Source organism: Mobula hypostoma, chromosome 13 (genome assembly GCF_963921235.1).
Source record: "Mobula hypostoma chromosome 13, sMobHyp1.1, whole genome shotgun sequence".
In the NCBI taxonomy this organism is placed as follows: Eukaryota; Metazoa; Chordata; class Chondrichthyes; order Myliobatiformes; family Myliobatidae; genus Mobula; species Mobula hypostoma.
Window position 1 is genome coordinate 11,977,674 of NC_086109.1, and position 19,897 is coordinate 11,997,570.

Consider the following 19,897-nt stretch of genomic DNA (forward strand, 5'->3'; position numbering starts at 1 on the left):
TTCGGCCCACAATGTTGTGCCGACCATGTAACCTACTCCAGAAACTGCCTAGAATTTCCCTAGCACATAGCCCCCTATTTTTCTAAGCTCCACGTACCTATTCAGGAGTCCTTTAAAAGACCCTGTCATATCTGCCTCAACCACGGTCACCGGCAGCACATTCCATGCACTCACCACTCTTTGCATAAAAAAAACTTCCCTCTGACATCTTCTCTGTACCTACTTCCAAGCACCTTAAAACTGTGTCCTCTCATTTAGCCATTTCAGCCTTGGGAAAAAAGCCTCTGACTATCTGCATGATCAATGCCTCTCATCATTTTATATACCTCTATAAGGTCACCATTCATCCTCCATCATCTACAGAGAGAAGTCCATGTTCACTCAACCTATTCTCATAAGGCATGCTCCCCAATCCAGGCAACATCCTTGTAAATTTTCTCTGCACCCTTTTTATGGTTTCCACATCCTTCCTGTAGTGAGGTGACCAGAACTGAGCACAGTACTCCAAGTGGGGTCAGACCAGGGTCCTATATAGCTGTAACATTACTTCTCAGCTCTTGAACTCAATCCTACAGTTGATGAAGGCCAATACACCTTCCTAACCACACTGTCAACCTGCGCAGCAGCTTTGAGTGTCCTATGGACTCAGACTCCAAGATCCCTCTGATCCCCCACACTTCCAAGAGTCTTACCATTAATATTATATTCTGCCATCATATTTGACCTTCCAAAATGAATCATCTTTCACTTATCTGGGTTGAACTCCATCTGCCACATCTCATCCCAGATTTCCATCCAATCAATGTCCCGCTGTGATCTCTGACAGCTCTCCACACTATCCACAACACCCAAACTTTGTGTCATCAAGAAATTTACTAACCCATACCCTCTCTTTCCCATCCAGATAATTTATAAAAAAAAAATCACGAAGAGAAGGGTTCCCAGAACAGATCCCTGAGGCACAACACTGGTCACCAATCTCCATGCAGAATACTATCTGTCTACAACCATTCTTTGCCTTCTGTGATCAAGCCAGTTCTGGATCCACAAAGCAATTTCCCCTTGGATCCCATGCCTCCTTAATTTCTCAATAAGCCTTGCATGGGGTACTTTATCAAATGCCTTGCTGAAATCCATATACACTACATCTACAGCTCTACCTTCAACAATGTGTTTTATCACAACCTCAAAAATTTCAATCAGGCTCATAAGGCACTACCGGCCTTTGACAAAATGATGCTTAATATTCCTGATCATACTATGCCTCTCCAAATGTTCATAAATCCTGCCTCTGAGGATCTTCTCCATCAACTATCAACCACTGAAGCAAGACTCACTGGTCTATAATTTCCTGGACTATCTCTACACCTTTTCTTAAATATGGGAACAACATCTTCAGATCTCCAATCCTCTGGAACCTCTCCCATCCTCATTGATGATGCAAAGATCATTGCCAGAGGCTTAACAATCTCCTCCCTTGCCTCCCACAGTAGCCTGGGATATATCTCGTCTAGTCCTGGTGACTTATCCAACCTGATGCTTCCCAAAAGATCCTGAACATCCTCTTTCTTAATGTCTATAGGCCCAAGTGTTTCAGTCCCCTGTAAGAAATCTCTACAATCACCAAGATCCTTTTCTGTAGTGAATACTGAAGCGAAGTATTTATTAAGTACCTCCGCTGTCTCCTCCGGTTCCATACACACTTTTCCACTGTCACACTTGATTGGTCCCATTCTCCCACGTCTTATCCTTTTGCTCTTCACATTTGTAGAATGCCTTGGGGCTTTTCTTAATCCTGCTCACCAAGGCCTTCTCATATATCCTTCTGGCTCTCTTAATTTCATTCTTAAGTTCCTTCCTGCTAGCATTGTAATTTTCTCGATGTCTATCATTACCGATTGTAACCCTTGGTTCAGCTTGCGGCTTTATCTTTTTTGAACCTTTCGTAAGCTTTACATTTCTTCTTAGCTAGATTTTCAACAGCCTTTCTACACCATGGTTCCTAACATCTTTTCCCTGTCTCATTGGAACATACTTAGGCAGAACTCCACACAAATATCCTCGAACGTTTGCCACATTTCTTCTGTGCATTTCCCTGAGAACATCTGCTCCCAATTTACACTTCCAAGTTCTTGCCTGATAGCCCCATATTTTCCCTTACTCCAATTAAATGCTTTCATAGCTTATCTGCTCCTATCCCTTTCCAATGCTATGGTAAAGGAGATAGAATTGTGATCACTATTTCTAAAATGCTCTCCATTGAGAGACCTGACACCCGATCAGGTTTATTTCCCAATAACAGATCAAGTACAGACTCTTCTTGTAGGCTTCTCTACATATTGTGTCAGGAAACCTTCCTGAACACACCTAACAAACTCAACCCTATCTAAACCCGTTGCCCACAGGAGTTGCCAATTAATATTGGGAAAATTAAAATCTCCCATCACGACAACCCTGTTATTTTGGTTCCGGCAAACCTGTTATTAAATCTGGGGATTGCCGGGTGGCAGGGTTCAAAGGGCTGGAAGGTTCTATTCCACGCTGTATCTGAATGAATAAGTAAATAAATAAATAGACCTATATATATCTTCAAATATTAGGGAGGAGAAGATGGCGACGCGATGCAGCGCGCAGTGGCCACTTCGGTGTATATCTGTTATCTGTCAAGTAGGGTGCCGTGCACAATCCTGATTTGATGGAGACAGACACGAGAGCATGGAAGAACATCTGCTAAAACTTCTGAAATGCCTGTTTCGCTGCTGTGTGATCCAAAATCTCCGGAGGCGAAGGCCCCGAGTCCTCGGCTTTGCTTGTTGCTCGGCGGCTGGGGCGGGGTGAGAGATGGTGCTTGGTGTCAGAGGGCTGGTCGGAGGCTCGAAGTTTTTGGATGGACTTAGAGTCGGCTGCTGTCGGGTGCTTCCAATGCATCGGCAAGTTTGTGGCGCTTGGAGGTTCATGGCAGGGAGAGTTTCTCCCTTCTACCGTCTGCGTGAGATGATGGGGCTACCGGGATTTGAGACTTTTTTTTTAAACCGTGCCCATGGTCTGTTCTTAGGGTACAGTATTGCTTTGCACTGTTGTAACTAAGTTATAATTATGTGGTTTTGTCAGTTTTAGTCTTGGTTTGTCCTGTGTTTCTGTGATATCTTTCTGGAGGAACATTATCTTTTCTTAATGCATGCATTTCTAAATGACAATAAATGAGGACTGAGTGTCCTCATAATCTAAAAAAAATTGCCTGGATTGGAGTGTATTAGCTATGGTCATAAGTTGGACAGACTTGGATTGTTTTTGCTACAGCATATGAAGCTGAGGAAAGATCAGATAGAAGTTTATAAAGTTATAGAAGTCAGATTGGGAAAATAGTCAGAATTCTGTTCCCAGGGTGAAATACCAAAATAATAGTGAGCATAATTTTAAGGTGAAAAGGTTAAAGGATACAGTGGAATGCAAAAGTTTGGGCACTCCAGTCAAAATTTCTGTTACTGTGAATAGTTCAGTGAGTAGAAGATGAACTGATCTCCAAAAGTCATAAATTAAAGATAAAACATTCTTTTCAACATCTTAAGTAAGATTAATGTATTATTTTGTTTTGTACAATTTTAGAGTGAAGGGAAGGAGCACCATGCAGAAGTTTGGGCACCCCAAGAGATTTGAGCTCTCAAATAACTTTTACCAAGGTCTCAGACCTTAATTAGCTTATTAGGGCTTTGGCTTGTCAGAGTCATCGTTAGGAAAAGCCAGGTGATGCAAATTTCAAAGCTTTATAAATACCCTGACTCCTCAAACCTTGTCCCGACAATCAGCAGCCATGGGATCCTCTAAGCAGCAGCCTAGCACTCTGAAAATTAAAATAATTGATGCCCACAAAGCAGGAGAAGGCTATAAGAAGATAGCAAAGTGCTTTCAGGTAGCTGTTTCCTCAGCTTGTAATGTAATTAAGAAATGGCAGTTAACAGGAACGGTGGAGGTCAATTTGAGGTCTGGAAGACCAAGAAAATTTTCTGAGAGAACTGCTCATAGGATTGCTAGAAAGTCAAATCTAAACCCCTGTTTGACTGCAAAAGACCTTCAGGAAGATTTAGCAGACTCTGGATCGGTAGTGCATTATTCTACTGTGCAGCAACACCTGCACAAATATGACCTTCATGGAAGAGTCATCAGAAGAAAACCTTTCCTGTGTCCTCACCACAAAATTCAGCATCAGAAGTTTTCAAAGGAACATCTAAACATGCCTGATGCATTTTGGAAACAAAGAGAAATAGAATGAAGGGTGTAGAGGTAGTAAGGTAGAAGGGCTAAAGTGCGTGTACTTCAATGCAAGAAGCATCAGGAACAAAGGTGATGAACTGAGAGCTTGGATACATAGGTGGAATTATGATGTCGTGGCCATTACAGAGACTTGGCTGGCACCAGGGCAGGGATGGATTCTCAATATTCCTGGATTTCAGTGCTTTAAAAAGGGATAGAGAGGGATGAAAAAGGGGAGGAGGGGTGGCATTACTGGTCAGGGATACTATTACAGCTACAGAAAGGGTGGGTAATGTAGCAGGATCCTCTTTTGAGTCAATATGGGTGGAAGTCAGGAACAGGAAGGGAGCAGTTACTCTATTGGGGGTATTCTATAGGCCCCCTGGTAGCAGCAGAGATACCGAGGAACAGACTGGGAGGCAGATTTTGGAAAGGTGCAAAAATAACAGGGTTGTTATCATGGGTAACTTTAATTTCCCTATTATTGATTGGCACCTGATTAGTTCCAATGGTTTAGACGGGACAGAATTTGTTAAGTGTCCAGGACTGATTCTGTCATAGTATCGACAGGCCGACTAGGGAGAATGCCATACTATATCTAGTATTAGGTAACGAACCAGGTCCGGTCACAGATCTCTCAGTGGGTGTGCATCTGGGGGACAATGACCACCACTCCCTGGCCTTTAGCATTATCATGGAAAAGGAGAGAGGACAGGAAAATTTTTAATTGGGGAAGGGCACATTATGAGGCTATAAGACTAGAAATTGCGGGTGTGAATTGGGATGGCTTTTGCAGGGAAATGTACTATGGACATGTGGTCGATGTTTAGGGATCTCTTGCAGGATGTTAGGGATAAATTTGTCCTGGTGAGGAAGATAAAGAATGGTAGGGTGAAGGAACCATGGGTGACAAGTGAGGGGGAGAATCTAGTCAGGTGGAAGGCGGCAGCATATATGAGGTTTAGGAAGCAAGGAGCAGATGGGTCTATTTAAGAATATAGGGTAGCAAGAAAGGAGCTTAAGCGGCTGAGGAGAGCAAGAAGGGGGCATGAGAAGGCCTTGGCGAGTAGGGTAAAGGAAAACCCCAAGGCATTCTTCAATTATGTGAAGAAAAAAGGATGACAGGAGTGAAGGTAGGACCGATTAGAGATAAAGGTGGGAAGATGTGCCTGGAGGCTGTAGAAGTGAGTGGAGTCCTCAATGAATACTTCTTTTCAGTATTCACCAATGAGAGGGAACTTGATGACGGTGAAGACAATATGAGTGAGGTTAATGTTCTGGACCATGTTATTATTAAGGGAGAGGTGGTGTTGGAGTTATTAAAATACATTAGGATGGATAAGTTCCCAGGGCCTGACAGAATATTCCCCAGGCTGGTCCACGAGATGAGGGAAGAGGTTGCTGAGCATCTGGCTAGGATCTTTATGTCCTCGTTGTCCACAGGAATGGTACCGGAGGATTGGAGGGAGGTGAATGTTGTCCCCTTGTTCAAAAAAGGTCATAGGGATAGTCCAGGTAATTATAGACCAGTGAGCCTTACGTCTGTGGTGGGAAAGCTGTCAGAAAAGATTCTTAGAGATAGGATCTCTGGGCATTTAGAGAATCATGGTCTGATCAGGGACAGTCAGCATGGCTTTGTGAAGGGCAGATCATGTCTAACAAGCCTGATAGAGTTCTTTGAGGAGGCGACCAGCCATATAAATGAGGGTAGTGCAGTGGATGTGATCTACATGGATTTTAGTAAGGCATTTGACAAGGTTCCACACTGTAGGCTTATTTAGAAAGTCAGAAGGCATGGGATCCAGGGAAGTTTGGCCAGGTGGATTCAGAATTGGCTTGCCTGCAGAAGGCAGAGGGTGGTGGAGGGAGTACATTCAGATTGGAGGATTGTGACTAGTGGTGTCCCACAAGAATCTGTTCCGGGACCTCTACTTTTCGTGATTTTTATTAATGACCTGGATGTGGGGGTAGAAGGGTGGGTTGGCAAGTTTGCAGACGACACAAAGGTTGGTGGTGTTGTGGATAGTGTAGAGGATTGTTGAAGATTGCAGAGAGACATTGATAGGATGCAGAAGTGGTCTGAGAAGTGGCAGATAGAGTTCAACCCAGAGAAGTGTGAGATGATACACTTTGGAAGGACGAACTCCAAGGCAGAGTACAAAGTAAATGGCAGGATACTTGGAAGAGTGGAAGAGCAGAGGGATCTGGGTGTACATGTCCACAGATCTCTGAAAGTTGCTCCACAGGTAAATAGGGTAGTTAAAAAAGCTTATGGAGTGTTAGCTTTCATAAGTCAAGGGATAGAGTTTAAGAGTCATGACGTAATGATGCAGCTCTATAAAACTCTGGTTAGGCCACACTTGGAGTACTGTGTCGAGTTCTGGTTGCCTCACTATAGAAGGGATGTGGAAGTATTGGAAAGGGAACAGAGGAGATTGACCTGGATGCTGCTTGGTTTAGAGTGTATGCATTATGATCAGAGATTAAAAGAGCATGTCACAGTGGGGGCACTGGTAATGGACCCAAATGCAAGACACAGACACTGAAGTACAAGGAACAGGACTTGACAGGATTCAGGCCAGGAGCAGGGACAAGAACACAGACTTGGGCTAGGGAAAGCAGGACCAGGATTAGAAACCATGGACTAGGAAGCAACACTTCGACTCCAAGCCTGAAACTGGACAAGGACCCAGAACCTGGGTCTTGCCTCTGGCTTGGTCCCCAGAACCAGGCAAGGACATGACATGGCTGGGGTCTAGAAGCCTGAGCTTGGAGACAAGACGAGGCTTGGACTCCAAGCCCGAGACTGAACAGGGACCCAGAACCTAGGTCTTGCCTCGGGCTCAGACTCCAGAACCAGGCAAGGACATGACATGGCTGCAGGCTGGGGTCTTGGGTCTAGAGCTTGGAGGCTAGGGATACTCAAGGCTTGGGTTTTCGGGGCTCGGCTCAGGACCTTTGTCTTGAAATGCGGAGGCTGATAACTTGGAGGCTGGAGCTGAGAGACCAACTGGGAACTGAACATCAACATAGAGCCAGGACTTGTCCTTCAAAAAGCCAGGACTCATCATTAGCACGACACCAACATGAGACAGGACAGTACATAGACAGATCTGGGACTTATACTTTGATAAACCAGGACTCAACTCCTCTGCACCAAGGTGGGACAGGTCCAACTGTTAGGTAACAGCAGAACAGCCAGACTTATCCAACAGAGGCAAAGTCAAGACATGTCCCCTCACAGGGCAATGGCAAAACAGCCTGACTTACCCCACAGAGGCAAGGACAAGACAAGACATGACATGACCCCCCCCCCATCCCCCCACACAGCAACAGCAAAATAGCCTGACTTACTCCACAGAGGCAAGGACAAGGAGACAAACACTAAAGAATGACAGACAGTTCCATCTCTGCTCCGGGGTAGCTCCAAGTCACAGTTACAGCCAGCAACCTCTGCTGGCTACAGAAACAGCCAGATCCCTACCTAGCTCAGAGTAGCTGGCAGCCACTCAGCTGGCCCAGGAAACAGCCAAATCCATACTGCAAAGACTACTCCAACAAGTGGTAACAAGGCTCCATGAAGCAGTGGTCCTCCAACCAGGTCAGGAGATCACAAATGGTTTCACTAGCCTTCCATCAGCAGGTTGCTCCAAGGGGGACTGACAAGACAAACCAGCAGCCCACACTCAAACCCCAAGGCTACTTATATTCCAACCCTCAAGATGGGAATCAGGTGCCTGTGATTAACTCACCCAAACGAGGGACAGCTGGAAGACCCGGAGTTCTGAGTGCACGGACTGGACCATGACAGAGCTAGGGCTTTACTCTCTGGAGAGAAGGAGGATGAGAGGAGACATGACAGAGGTATACAAGATATTAAGAGGAATAGATAGAGTGGACAGCCAGCGCCTCTTCCCCAGGGCACTACTGCTCAATACAAGAGGACATGGCTTTAAATTAAGGGGTGGGAAGTTCAAGGGGGATATTAGAGGAAGGTTTTTCACTCAGAGAGTGGTTGGTGCGTGGAATGCACTGCCTGAGTCAGTGGTGGAGGCAGATACACTTCTTAAATTTAAGAGACTACTAGACAGGTATATGGAGGAATTTAAGGTGGGGGTTATATGGGAGGCAGGGTTTAAGGGTTGGCACAACATTGTGGGCCGAAAGGCCTGTACTGTGCTGTACTGTTCTATGTTCTATGTTCTATGAGAATCCCCCAAACAAGAATATCAGTGCTTCCCTGACTCTTCCCAGGGAAAATATGAATCAGACATTTCTATCAAAACATAAAATGAATCAATGAGAAAAACCTACCGTCAGATACTTGTAAATACACATCAAACACTTGATGTTTGCCAGATGTTGTAATGCCACATCTGTAATGCCCTGTACCATTAGAGTCAAGATTCTCCATAGTAACAGTAAATATTCCCTGAGATGTGATATCTCTGATTGTCATTCTTCCACACTGCATAGTGCATAGTGACAATCGATTGTGGTCGCTCTTCCCACAACTCCTCTTACTTTATCTTCTGTCCATAAAGCACCTGAAACTGAGAGAGAAGTTTCTCAGAAAATGGACAGGTAAAACCAAATTTACACAAGTGGATTGAAGATCCTATGTTGTTTAGTGTTAGTTCCTGTACGCAGTTGTAAAGGATAATGAAAATCATTGTTACTCTGCATCTGACTTAGAAAAAAAATACAAAAGATAAAGAACACAATGATAATAAAAAAGATGTTTTATGAAAAGCTGTTGCTATGTTTTAAACAATCTGACACACTGTCGATTGGTGTGATTAAATTCCACAAAGGCAACAGCATCATCCCTCATCACGTGCTCAGAGCTCTTCACAAGTAATGATTTTTATTTGATTGGAGTCATCATTGTCACTGCCCACTAATGTCTCAGTGTACTTCCACATTTCTGAGTCAATAGATTACTGATCCAGTCCCATTCCAGGCAGGTGAGCATAAGGTCAGTAATGGGTAACTTACTGGAGGCAATTGTCTGAGACAGAATCTACCTTGATTTTACAAATGCAAGATCTGATTTGGGATGGTGAACATGATTTTGTGCATGGGAAATTGTCTTGCAAAAAATACGACTGAGTTTTATTGAAGAGATGACCAAAGGGATTGATGAGGGCAAGGCAGTCATGTTTGGCACATGAAATTTAGCAAGTGCTGAGACAAGATCTCACATAGGAGACTGATCTGTAATACGGTAGGCTTTGAACTTTGAACTAGGAAAGTGGCCAATGGAACAGCTGATGGAATTGAACTCAGGTAGTGTGAGGCCATGCATGTTGGGGGATTAAACAAGGGCACAACTTACACAGTGAAGAACCAGGTGCGCAACTACATAGATCCCTGAAAATGGCAACACAGGTGGACAAAATGGGGAACAAGGCAAATGCCATGCTTGCCTTCATTGGATGGAGCATTAAGTACAGCTGGGATGGCATGTTACAGCTATAAAGGACATTGATAAGATCTCATCTGGACTACTCTGTGCAGTTCCAGAGGAAGAATGTGATTAATTAGAGAAGATACAGAAAACATTCCCAAAGATGCTGCTGGGACTGAAGGGTTTGGGTTATCAATAGGCTGGGACTGTTTTCCCTGAAGTGACTGCAGCTGAGGGGTGACCTTATAGAGGTTTCAAATAAAAAGGGCCAAAGTATTGTGGATAATCATAGTCTTTATCCCAGAGTAGGGGAGTAGAAAACTAGAGGGCCTAGACTGATAGTCAGAGTGGAAAGTCCCATTTTTGTCATAATGCTTGTGCCTTCCTCAGTCTCAAATTATGCAAAATACTTATTAGTTTGGTTCTCCATTTCTTTGTCCCTCATTACAACCTCTCCAGCATTATTATCCAGTGGTCTGATATCCACCTTTGCTTCTGTTTTACTCTTCATGCATCTGAAACTCTTTTGGAATCCTCATATTTTTGGCTAGTTTCCCTTTATATTTCATCTTTTCTCTCCTTATAATATTTTTTGGTGCCTTCTGTTGGTTTTCAAAAGTTTCCAATTCTCTAAATTCCCAATAATTTTTGCTATATTTTATGTCCTTCCTTTTGTTTTTATGAATGTCACTGTCTCACAACTCAACACCCATTCCAGCATCTTCAATGCAGAAACCAGAAGTATAAAGGGAATGTTTTCAATTTGTCAGGATGTGCAAGTCCAACTATGTTTGAGATGCTCCATGTTTTCCAGGAGGAAGAACTACCCTATTTTGGCTGCAATGTGTAGCTTCTATAAATGGAAAGAAATTCCTTACCCTCACTAGAAGCATAAGAACAGCAGTAACAGAGGAACAAAAAAGAATATTGAAATGTATCCACCCTTGAAATTAGAAATTACTGGTGCCATTGATTTCTGTCACATAACTGCAGATCTCTCCATTGCTGAAGATTGTCATTTTAACTGTTCCACTGATTTCTTCTCCAAATTTATTCGAGGCACTGCAGTAATATTGATGGTACTGGTGGTCCAAGGATTGACAATGTAGAGCCAGTTCATTGGTATTTGTGATCTGTGGATGCCCAGATGAGGTTTGTTCATACCATGTGTACTGAATGGGAAGGGATCCCTGGAGAGACTCATAGGAAACTGACCCTGAGCCCCCGAGACGTGAGACATTTGCTGGTGACAGATATCGAAGCACAGGAACAGACACAGGTTCTGTGAAAAAGAATCAGTGAACATCAGAAAATCAAAAACACTAAAGATTTCATCAGATCTGTATCTCAACCAAGACCCACCAGTTTAGAATTTCAGAAGCTCATCTACCTCTCTATATCATTGTATTCTCACAGCTGCCTGAGTTTCCATGTCTGCCAGTATTCCAGAACTCAGCAGGTCTCCAGATCAGGACAGCAGTGATTAAACTGAGTACGTGTCAGAGTGAACATCAGAATTACAATCTCTCTCAGCAGCAAGGAGACACCTAACAGTATGACTTTTTAATGGAAGCATTTGTGAGTGTCCTGGAAAACTCTCCATAATGTGAAAGCAGGAAATTGTCAGATACAGACAAAATGGTGACTTTAGGGAGAGAGTATAATTGTGATTGTTTCAGTGACCTGCAGCAGGATGGGAACCCATTCATTTTGTTATCTGTATGAAGCCAACAAGGAATCATGCGAGACTGGAGAACCAGAAAGACCATAGACCATAAGACCATCAGACATAGGAGCAGAATGAGGCCATTCAGTCCATCGAATCTTCTCCACCATTCAAACACAGCAGATTTATTACCCTTCTTAATAGTGAGCATATTTTTAAGGTGATAGGGGGAAAGTTTAAAGGACTTCGTGAGACAAGATTCTTTACACCCAGGGTGGTGACTGCAGGGTGAAAACAATCAGATCAGTTAGGGAAAGGGATATTATAACAATATTTAAGAGGCTTTTGGATGAGGACATGAAAAGGGAGGGAATGGAGGGATATGGACCATATGCAGGAAGGTGGAATTAGCTTAGAATGATATCATGGTCAGTGAACACATGATAGGCCAAAGAGTCTATTCTTGTGCTGGACTGGGTCCCAGGTTCTCTCAAAATCCATTGCTCTATTTCCCAGGAATGGGCCAGATGGAGAATCTGGCTACTGTGAAGTGAGTGGTAAGTGGGTGCTGTGGGGTGGAGTAGCGGAACACATCGACAGGGACAGCGAGAAAGAGCATGGGGTATGGATGGAGTGACTGATCTATGAAGTGTGGATGGGAAGTGGGATAGCCTATGAGAACTGAACACAGTTTGTTTTGATCTTGGATCTGATTCCCTTTTTATGATTTTCAAAGTGTTTAGACTATGAGTTACTCTTGTTTCTCATCGGCCTGTTAGTGTTATTAGTACTTGTCTGAATGCAATCCCCTGAGAAGTCGACATTTCAAACTGTGTTAGTGTAGGAAAATGTGCTGAGCCTCCCACTGGAGACCGGTGTCCCATCGGTGGGTTAGACCCCAACCTGGGTGAGAGCAATGTGAGTGGGGTTTCCCGAATCCTGCACACTCACCGAAGGGCTCTGCATTGCAACAGAGCTTCAAAATACTGGTGCTCCCCTGACTCTTCCAGGAGAAAATACTGATCAGACATTTTGGTGGAGACGTCAAGTCAATCAATGAGAAACCTACCATCAGATACTTGTAAATACACATCAAACACTGGATGATTGCCAGATGTAACTCCACATCTGTAAAGTCCTGTATCATTAGAGACAAGATTCTCCATAGTAACAGTAAATATTCCCTGGGATGTGTTATCTCTGATTGTCATTCTTTCATACTGCTCATTTGTCCCATTTGTATTCACTGACGATGTGCATTGGTGACCCCACATGCGGCACAAATACTTTGTGTGTGAACGGTACATTGGTGCATAGTGACAATCGATTGTGATCGCTCTTCCCACAACTCCTCTTACTTTATCTTCTGCCCATAAAGCACCTGAAACTGAGGGAGAAAATCTTCAGAAAATGGACAGGTAAAAGTCAAATTTACACAAGCAGATTCAAGATTCTAGATTGTTTCATGTTGATTGCTGTACGCCGTTGTAAAGGATAATGAAATAATTGTTACTCTGTATCTGATGCAGAAAAACAACACAAAAGTAAAAGGACACAATCATAATAAAAAAGATGTTTTATTTAAAGTTGTTGCTGTGTTCTAAAGAATCTGCCCACACTGACAACTGGTATAATTGAATTCCACATTGACTGGGAAGACAACAGCATCGTCCCTCATCATATGCTCACAGCTCTTCACAAGTAATGATTTTTATTTGATTGGAGTCATCATTGTCACTGCCCACTAATGTCTCAGTGTGTTTCCACATTTCTGAGTCAATACATTACTGATCCAGTCCCATTCCAGGCAGGTGAGCATAAGGTCAGTAATGGGTAACTTACTGGAGGCAATTGTGTGAGACAGAATCTACCTTGATTTTACAAAGCCAAGATCTGATTTAGGATGGTGAACATGATTTTGTGCATGGGAAATTGTCTTTCAAACAATACGACTGAGTTTTATTGAAGAGATGACCAAAGGGATTGATGAAGACAGGGCAGTAGCATTTGTCACATGGAGTTTAGCAAGTACTGAGACAAGATCTCACATTGTAGACTGATCTGTAATGTGATATCACATGGTTAACCAGCTGGATAGATACTGAATTAACTTCGTGGAAGGAGTCAGATTGTGGTCGTGGAGTGTTGGTTTTCTGACAACATCAGATTTTATCACCAGTGATGTGTCATCGGGATCAATGCTGCTGTTAGTTAACCACTGTCATTTCTTACCTATATTGATAATTTGGAAGGATAGTTCATCCACCTCCCTCTCTTCTTGCTACTACCATCAGGCAGAAGGTGCAGGAGTCCTGGGTCCCATGTCGTCGGCTGCTGGATTGGCTTCGCTCGGCTCACTGCTGAACTGACTCCTCAACTGTGATCTCACTTTCGGGGACTCTGCAGTTCACGTTCTATGTGTTATTTGTTAACATATTTTTATAATTTGCACAAAGCCCCCTCTTTTGCTCATTGGATGTTCGTGAATCTTTTTTGCCTGCGGCTTATCATGGATTCTATTGTGTTACTTTGTTTTGCGGACATCTGCAAGGAAATGAATCTGCAGGTTGTTTATGGAACACACACTTTGAACATTGGACAAGGAAAGTAGCCAATGCAACAGCTGATGGAATGGAACTCAGACAGAGAGAAGTGATGCATTTTAGGAGATTAAACAAGAACACAACTTAGACAGTAGAGAACTAGGTGTGCAACTACATTGGTCCCTGTAAATGGCAACACAGGTGGACAAAGTAGTGAACAAGGCATATGACATGGTTGCCTTCATTAGATTGGGTATTAAGACAAGACCTCACCTCAACTACTCTGTGTCGTTCCGGAGAATGGTATGATTAAATTAGAGAGTACAGGAAACATTCACAAAGATGCTGCTGGATCTGGAGGATTTGGGTTATGGATAAGCTGAGACTGTTTTTCCTGAAGTGAGTGTAGCTGAGTGGTGACCTTATTGAGGTTTACAAATTAAGAAGGACAAATGTATGGTGGATAATCACGGTATTTATCCCAGGGTAGGGACGTCAAAAATTAGAGAACCTGGATGGAAAGTGAGAGGCACAAGTCTTGGAGGTGTTACGTACCCCGTAACTGGGTTGCCAAACCAGCAGAAATGGATCACTCAGTTGGAGTCTGGAGTACTAGAACTAAGAAAGTTTTATTAAAGAAACAAGCAACACAGTAATCGAAAGGATAATAAATGCAACAGTTCAGTGATGATAAACACACATGTGCACAGAATTAAGATAACAGCATCAATCAAGCTCTATCGTTGTCTAGGGGTAAATGACCAATTTCAAAATGACTCAAAGTTCAGTCCAGTTAGTAGTTCAGTTCGCAGTAATCGTTGCCATGGCGATGGACAAGGTGGGAGAAGAGAGACAGAGAGAACAGGAACAACTGATCATTCAGACACGGCTTCACTCACAGACCAGCGAGATGGCTCACAAGCAACTTTTGGGCGGGTCCTTGGTGATGTCACCTGAGGTCACCGACTGTGACCCCTCCTCCAGATGCGGTCGATCCTCTGCAGTGAACCCGGCACCCAGGCAAGGGCGGACACACACCGGGTTCCCGCTGATCGTACCTTTCCACCCTTGTCGTTGTCTGACACTTCTCACCCACTCGTGAGAGGCGCACCGCTTCCAGGGTCTCGTTACCTCGGGTGGCGTGTGTCCCTGTCTTAGCGAACTTGTCCTTTTTTTATCCCCCTGCTGGGGCATCGCCTGTCCATCACTTCAAACAGTTCAGGGTTCAAAGTGGGGGAGCCGCTCCAGACAGCTCTCTCTCCCACATCCCTTCATTACACATCTCCAGACGCTGCTCCATTGTTCCTTATCTCTCCTTCCCCTGAGGGCAGGTGGCAGACCAACTGCTGATGCCACTGAAGCTAGCCCAGGCCAGCAAACATCTTAATTTTATGTGTATTCTCGTAACACTTCCCCCCTTTAAGGATTTTTACTGGGAGGTAAAAATTACAAACATGACTACATTATCTGATACATACACAATATACATCTTTAACAGTTATTTAGCTAATACAGAGAATTTGAAGCTGTCAACACCTTGACAGACAGTCATCACATTTTCTGTTCCTTTTACACGTGTTATTAATAATCCCTTAGACCAGGCTCCAACTCAGCAAACTTCATAGTGGCCAAAAACACTGATGAATTGCGACCAATGTAACCTCTCATTTGGTTTTGTCCCGGACCACAATAACAAGGGTCGTCCCATTCCGACTCAGTTTTCTCTCGCAAGGGCTTAGTAGGAGGGGGACGGGTATTGACCGCAGAGTTATTGCAAAACTTCCTGCAGTACCCCACCATCTCCAAAAGCCTTCTGAGGGCCCTCTTGTCTGTCGGGGTTGGGAGGTCAGCGATAGCCTGCACTGTAGCTTGCATCACTGCCAGCTGCCCCTGTGTCACCACAATTCCCAGGTAAGTGACCCTCGTGTGGCCGAATTCATTTTTTTCAAGGTTCACTATCAAACTGGCTTCAGACAGCCGTGTTAAATTGCCAATACACACCTCTGTGTTCATCAGCCCTTTAGTCACTGAATTACTCGAAAAATATGGGTGTTGTTTACTTGGCCGCCCTATTGTAACCACAATCACCCAACGTCCCAGTTCTTTGCATTTCCTCGGGACAATCAAACACATAGGTGCGAGTCGTTTAATTACTCCTTGAAAAGATTCGCTTTGTTCGGGGATTAAGGGAGAGACCTTATCAGTAGACCTGGCCAAAACAATAGCCTTCTCCCATCTGACCGATCCCATCCTAATCTTTTCAAAATGGTTTTTTTCTCTTATCAGGGGGCCCCTAGCTTCATTGATTTCCACGCTAACACCGACTAGGTTTGTTAGCATATCAAAAGCCGGTGACCGTCTCAGTTCGCGTCGGTCATGATCAATAACATTCTTCCCCCTGGGCAGCTGGTAAATCTCTTTCATGATTCCACCAACTGTTTCCTCCAGCACCGCAAAATGTCCACCGTGGGGTACCTCGTGGGCCATGTTAAAAACCTCATCCCCATAACTCTTTTGCACCACCCCCCATTCCTCATCTGCGGGTACTGTACTTGATTTCCCTTTCTTCCTTAGCACTTCCTCATCCGCACAATAGCTTGTCAAGGCTGTGTCAGAGAGAGCGGTCTCGGCAAAAACCATCAGCCCCTCGTCTCGCTCCTGCGTCTGCACAAATTCTTTCCTGGCTACTGCTACGTCCGTCCCAGCTCCCTCACTACCTCTTATCTCACTACACCCTGTCTCATACAAGGTTGGCAGAAATGTTTCAGCCAAATTCACCATCGCGGGCGGGGCCTCCATGCTGGCAGGCTGACCCGTCAATCTCACGACTGGGAACACGATTCCTCCGGCGATGTCATTACCGAGCAAGACTTCCACGTCTTTCGTCGGTAATTCGGACCTCACCCCGATCGTGACTAGTCCAGAGACCAGGTTGCTCTGTAAATGTATCTGGTGCAAAGGGACTGACTCCGTCCCTTCCCCAACACCTTTGACCTCTACCTCCCCAGTCTGGGTCTCTGAGCTAAACTCTAATACACTCTTCAGTATTAGTGACTGACACGCTCCCGTGTCTCTCCAGATCCGCACTGGAACTGGTTTTAACCTCTCCTTCACTGACACCAGTCCGGCCGAGATAAACCTCTCGCGCCCTTCCTGGACTTTTTCAGACCTGTCCTTCCCTAGCGGTTGGCTTAACAGCTCAATACAGCCATTCAAAATTTCCGCTTTTCCTTTCCCCGTCTCCTTCCTTGGGGCAAAGCACCTGGACGCAAAGTGTCCGACTTTCCCACAATTATAACAGACGACCCCAGGAGACTTCCTACCAGACTGCTCCCGGTCTACCTTATCCTTTTCACTAGTCCCCGGCTTACTTTCTGACTTTTCCGGTGGACTCTCCCCGCCGTCCTGACTACCCTTCTGGTAGCCTTTACTCGGGGCAACCTTCATTTTATGCGTCAACGCATACTCATCCGCTAACTTAGCAGTTGCGGCTAACGTGGCTGCCTCTTTCTCATCGAGGTAGGGTCTCATACCCTCAGGGACACAACCTTTAAACTGCTCAATCAGAATCAGCTGCAGCAGTCTGTCATAATCCCCCTCTACCCCTTTCGAGGCGCACCAACGCTCACAATATGTTTGCATCTCACGAGCAAACTCCAAATACGTGCGGTCCCACTGCTTCCTCGCATTCCGGAACCTCTGCCGGTATGCCTCCGGGACCAACTCATAAATCCTGAGGATGGCCTCCTTCACCACCTCATACTTCTGGGCATCTTCCGCGGATAAAGCTGAGTAAGCTTGTTGGGCCTTCCCTTTCAGTACACTCTGAAGTAAAACAACCCACTTATCCCTCGGCCATTCCTGACTTAGAGCCACCTTTTCGAAGTGGAGAAAGTACTGATCCACGTCGGTATCGTCAAAAGGGGGAACCAGCCTTACCTCCTGGGTCGCCCGGAACCCTCCACCTTGGTTCGGCACGAGCCCCTGCTCGGCCCTTATCTTTAACTTCTCCAGCTCAAATTCCCTTTCCCTCTGTTTCTCCTCTCTCTCCAACTGTCTGTCCCTCTCTCTCTCTTCTCTCTCCAACTGTCTTTCTCTCTCTTGCCTTTCTACCTCTTTCTCTTTCTCCCGCCTTTCTAACTCTCTCTCTTTCTCCCGCCTTTCTAACTCTCTCTCTTTCTCCCGCCTTTCTAACTCTCTCTCTTTCTCCCGCCTTTCTAACTCTCTCTCCTGCCTTTCTAACTGCTTCTCTTCGTGTTCTAACTGCCGTACCCGGAACTCGTGCTCGAGTCTCAGTTTTTCAAGCTGTACCTGTACCGCGTCTCCAGCAGGTTTTTCAATAGACACCACCCCCAGCTCACCTTGGGGAAACACACCTTTAGATACATAGTGCTCTACAATAGCTCTGTGTATCTCCTCTCTCCTCATTGTCGACTTCACCTTAGCAAGATTCACCCGTTTGGCCACAGCTATCAATTCCGATTTCCTGGCATCCTCTAATGCCTCCAAGGTCGGCGCCTTTATAAATTCCTCAACCTCCATTTCTGCTGTTTGTCTTTTCTTTCTTTCGGGAATTTTAACCCAATCAATTTACTCCGTCCCAAATTTAGCGTTCAAAATCCCGGACGAGCCCCCACTTATGTTACGTACCCCGTAACTGGGTTGCCAAACCAGCAGAAATGGATCACTCAGTTGGAGTCTGGAGTACTAGAACTAAGAAAGTTTTATTAAAGAAACAAGCAACACAGTAATCGAAAGGATAATAAATGCAACAGTTCAGTGATGATAAACACACATGTGCACAGAATTAAGATAACAGCATCAATCAAGCTCTATCGTTGTCTAGGGGTAAATGACCAATTTCAAAATGACTCAAAGTTCAGTCCAGTTAGTAGTTCAGTTTGCAGTAATCGTTGCCATGGCGATGGACAAGGTGGGGGAAGAGAGACAGAGAGAACAGGAACAACTCATCATTCAGACACGGCTTCACTCACAGATCAGCGAGATTGCTCACAAGCAACTTTTGGGCGGGTCCTTGGTGATGTCACCTGAGGTCACCGACTGTGACCCCTCCTCCAGATGCGGTCGATCCTCTGCAGTGAACCCGGCACCCAGGCAAGAGCGGACACACACCGGGTTCCCGCTGATCGTACCTTTCCACCCTTGTCGTTGTCTGGCACTTCTCACCCACTCGTGAGAGGCACACCGCTTCCAGGGTCTCGTTACCTCGGGTGGCGTGTGTCCCTGTCTTAGCGAACCTGTCCCTTTTTATCCCCCTGCTGGGGTATCGCCTGTCCATCACTTCAAACAGTTCAGGGTTCAAAGGGGGGGAGCCGCTCCAGACAGCTCTTCCTCCCACATCCCTTCATTACACATCTCCAGACGCTGCTCCATTGTTCCTTATCTCTCCTTCCCCTGAGGGCAGGTGGCAGACCAACTGCTGATGCCACTGAAGCTAGCCCAGGCCAGCAAACATCTTAATTTTATGTGTATTCTCGTAACAGAGGGCCTGGAGGATCAGTGTTTTCTACACGGAGCAGTGTGTACATGGAAAAGGCTGTCAAAGGAAGAGTTAGAGGTGGGTACAAATACACTATTTAAAATACATTTGGACAAGTTCACGTACAGGACAGCTTTAGAAGGATACAGGCCAAATACAGGGAAATAAGAGAAGCTCAGGAAGACACTGTGACCTTGGCCTGAAGCATCTGTTTCCATAATCTATAACTCTATAACTAGGCAACATCCTCTCTAAACTGGACCACACTTTTGAAAGGTTAAATTCAGAGTTTTGTTTTATTGCATACATGTGCCAGCTTATGGAATCACAGCCAATTAGATTACACTTCAATTTCAAAGTTCAAAATACATTTATTATCAAAGTATGTGTACTATATACAACTAATGCAGACAGCCACAAAACAAAGAAACCCAATGGAACCCATTAAATAGGAAGACCATCAAACACCCAATGTGCAGAATAAAAAACAAATCATGCAAACAACGAATAACATTCAGAACTGAAAT

General features: G+C 44.7%; 1 protein-coding gene across 1 annotated transcript in view; it reads right to left on the reverse strand.

Moving 5' to 3' along the window:
* The window catches only part of LOC134355855 (uncharacterized), a gene marked incomplete at its 5' end in the record, with an annotated part of 191,652 nt that overhangs the window by 111,814 nt on the left and 59,941 nt on the right, over window positions 1-19,897 (reverse strand). The window contains 4 exon segments of the mRNA XM_063066359.1: window positions 8,566-8,724; window positions 8,727-8,804; window positions 10,623-10,943; window positions 12,397-12,714. Coding sequence (XP_062922429.1) covers window positions 8,566-8,724; window positions 8,727-8,804; window positions 10,623-10,943; window positions 12,397-12,714 — 876 coding nt within the window.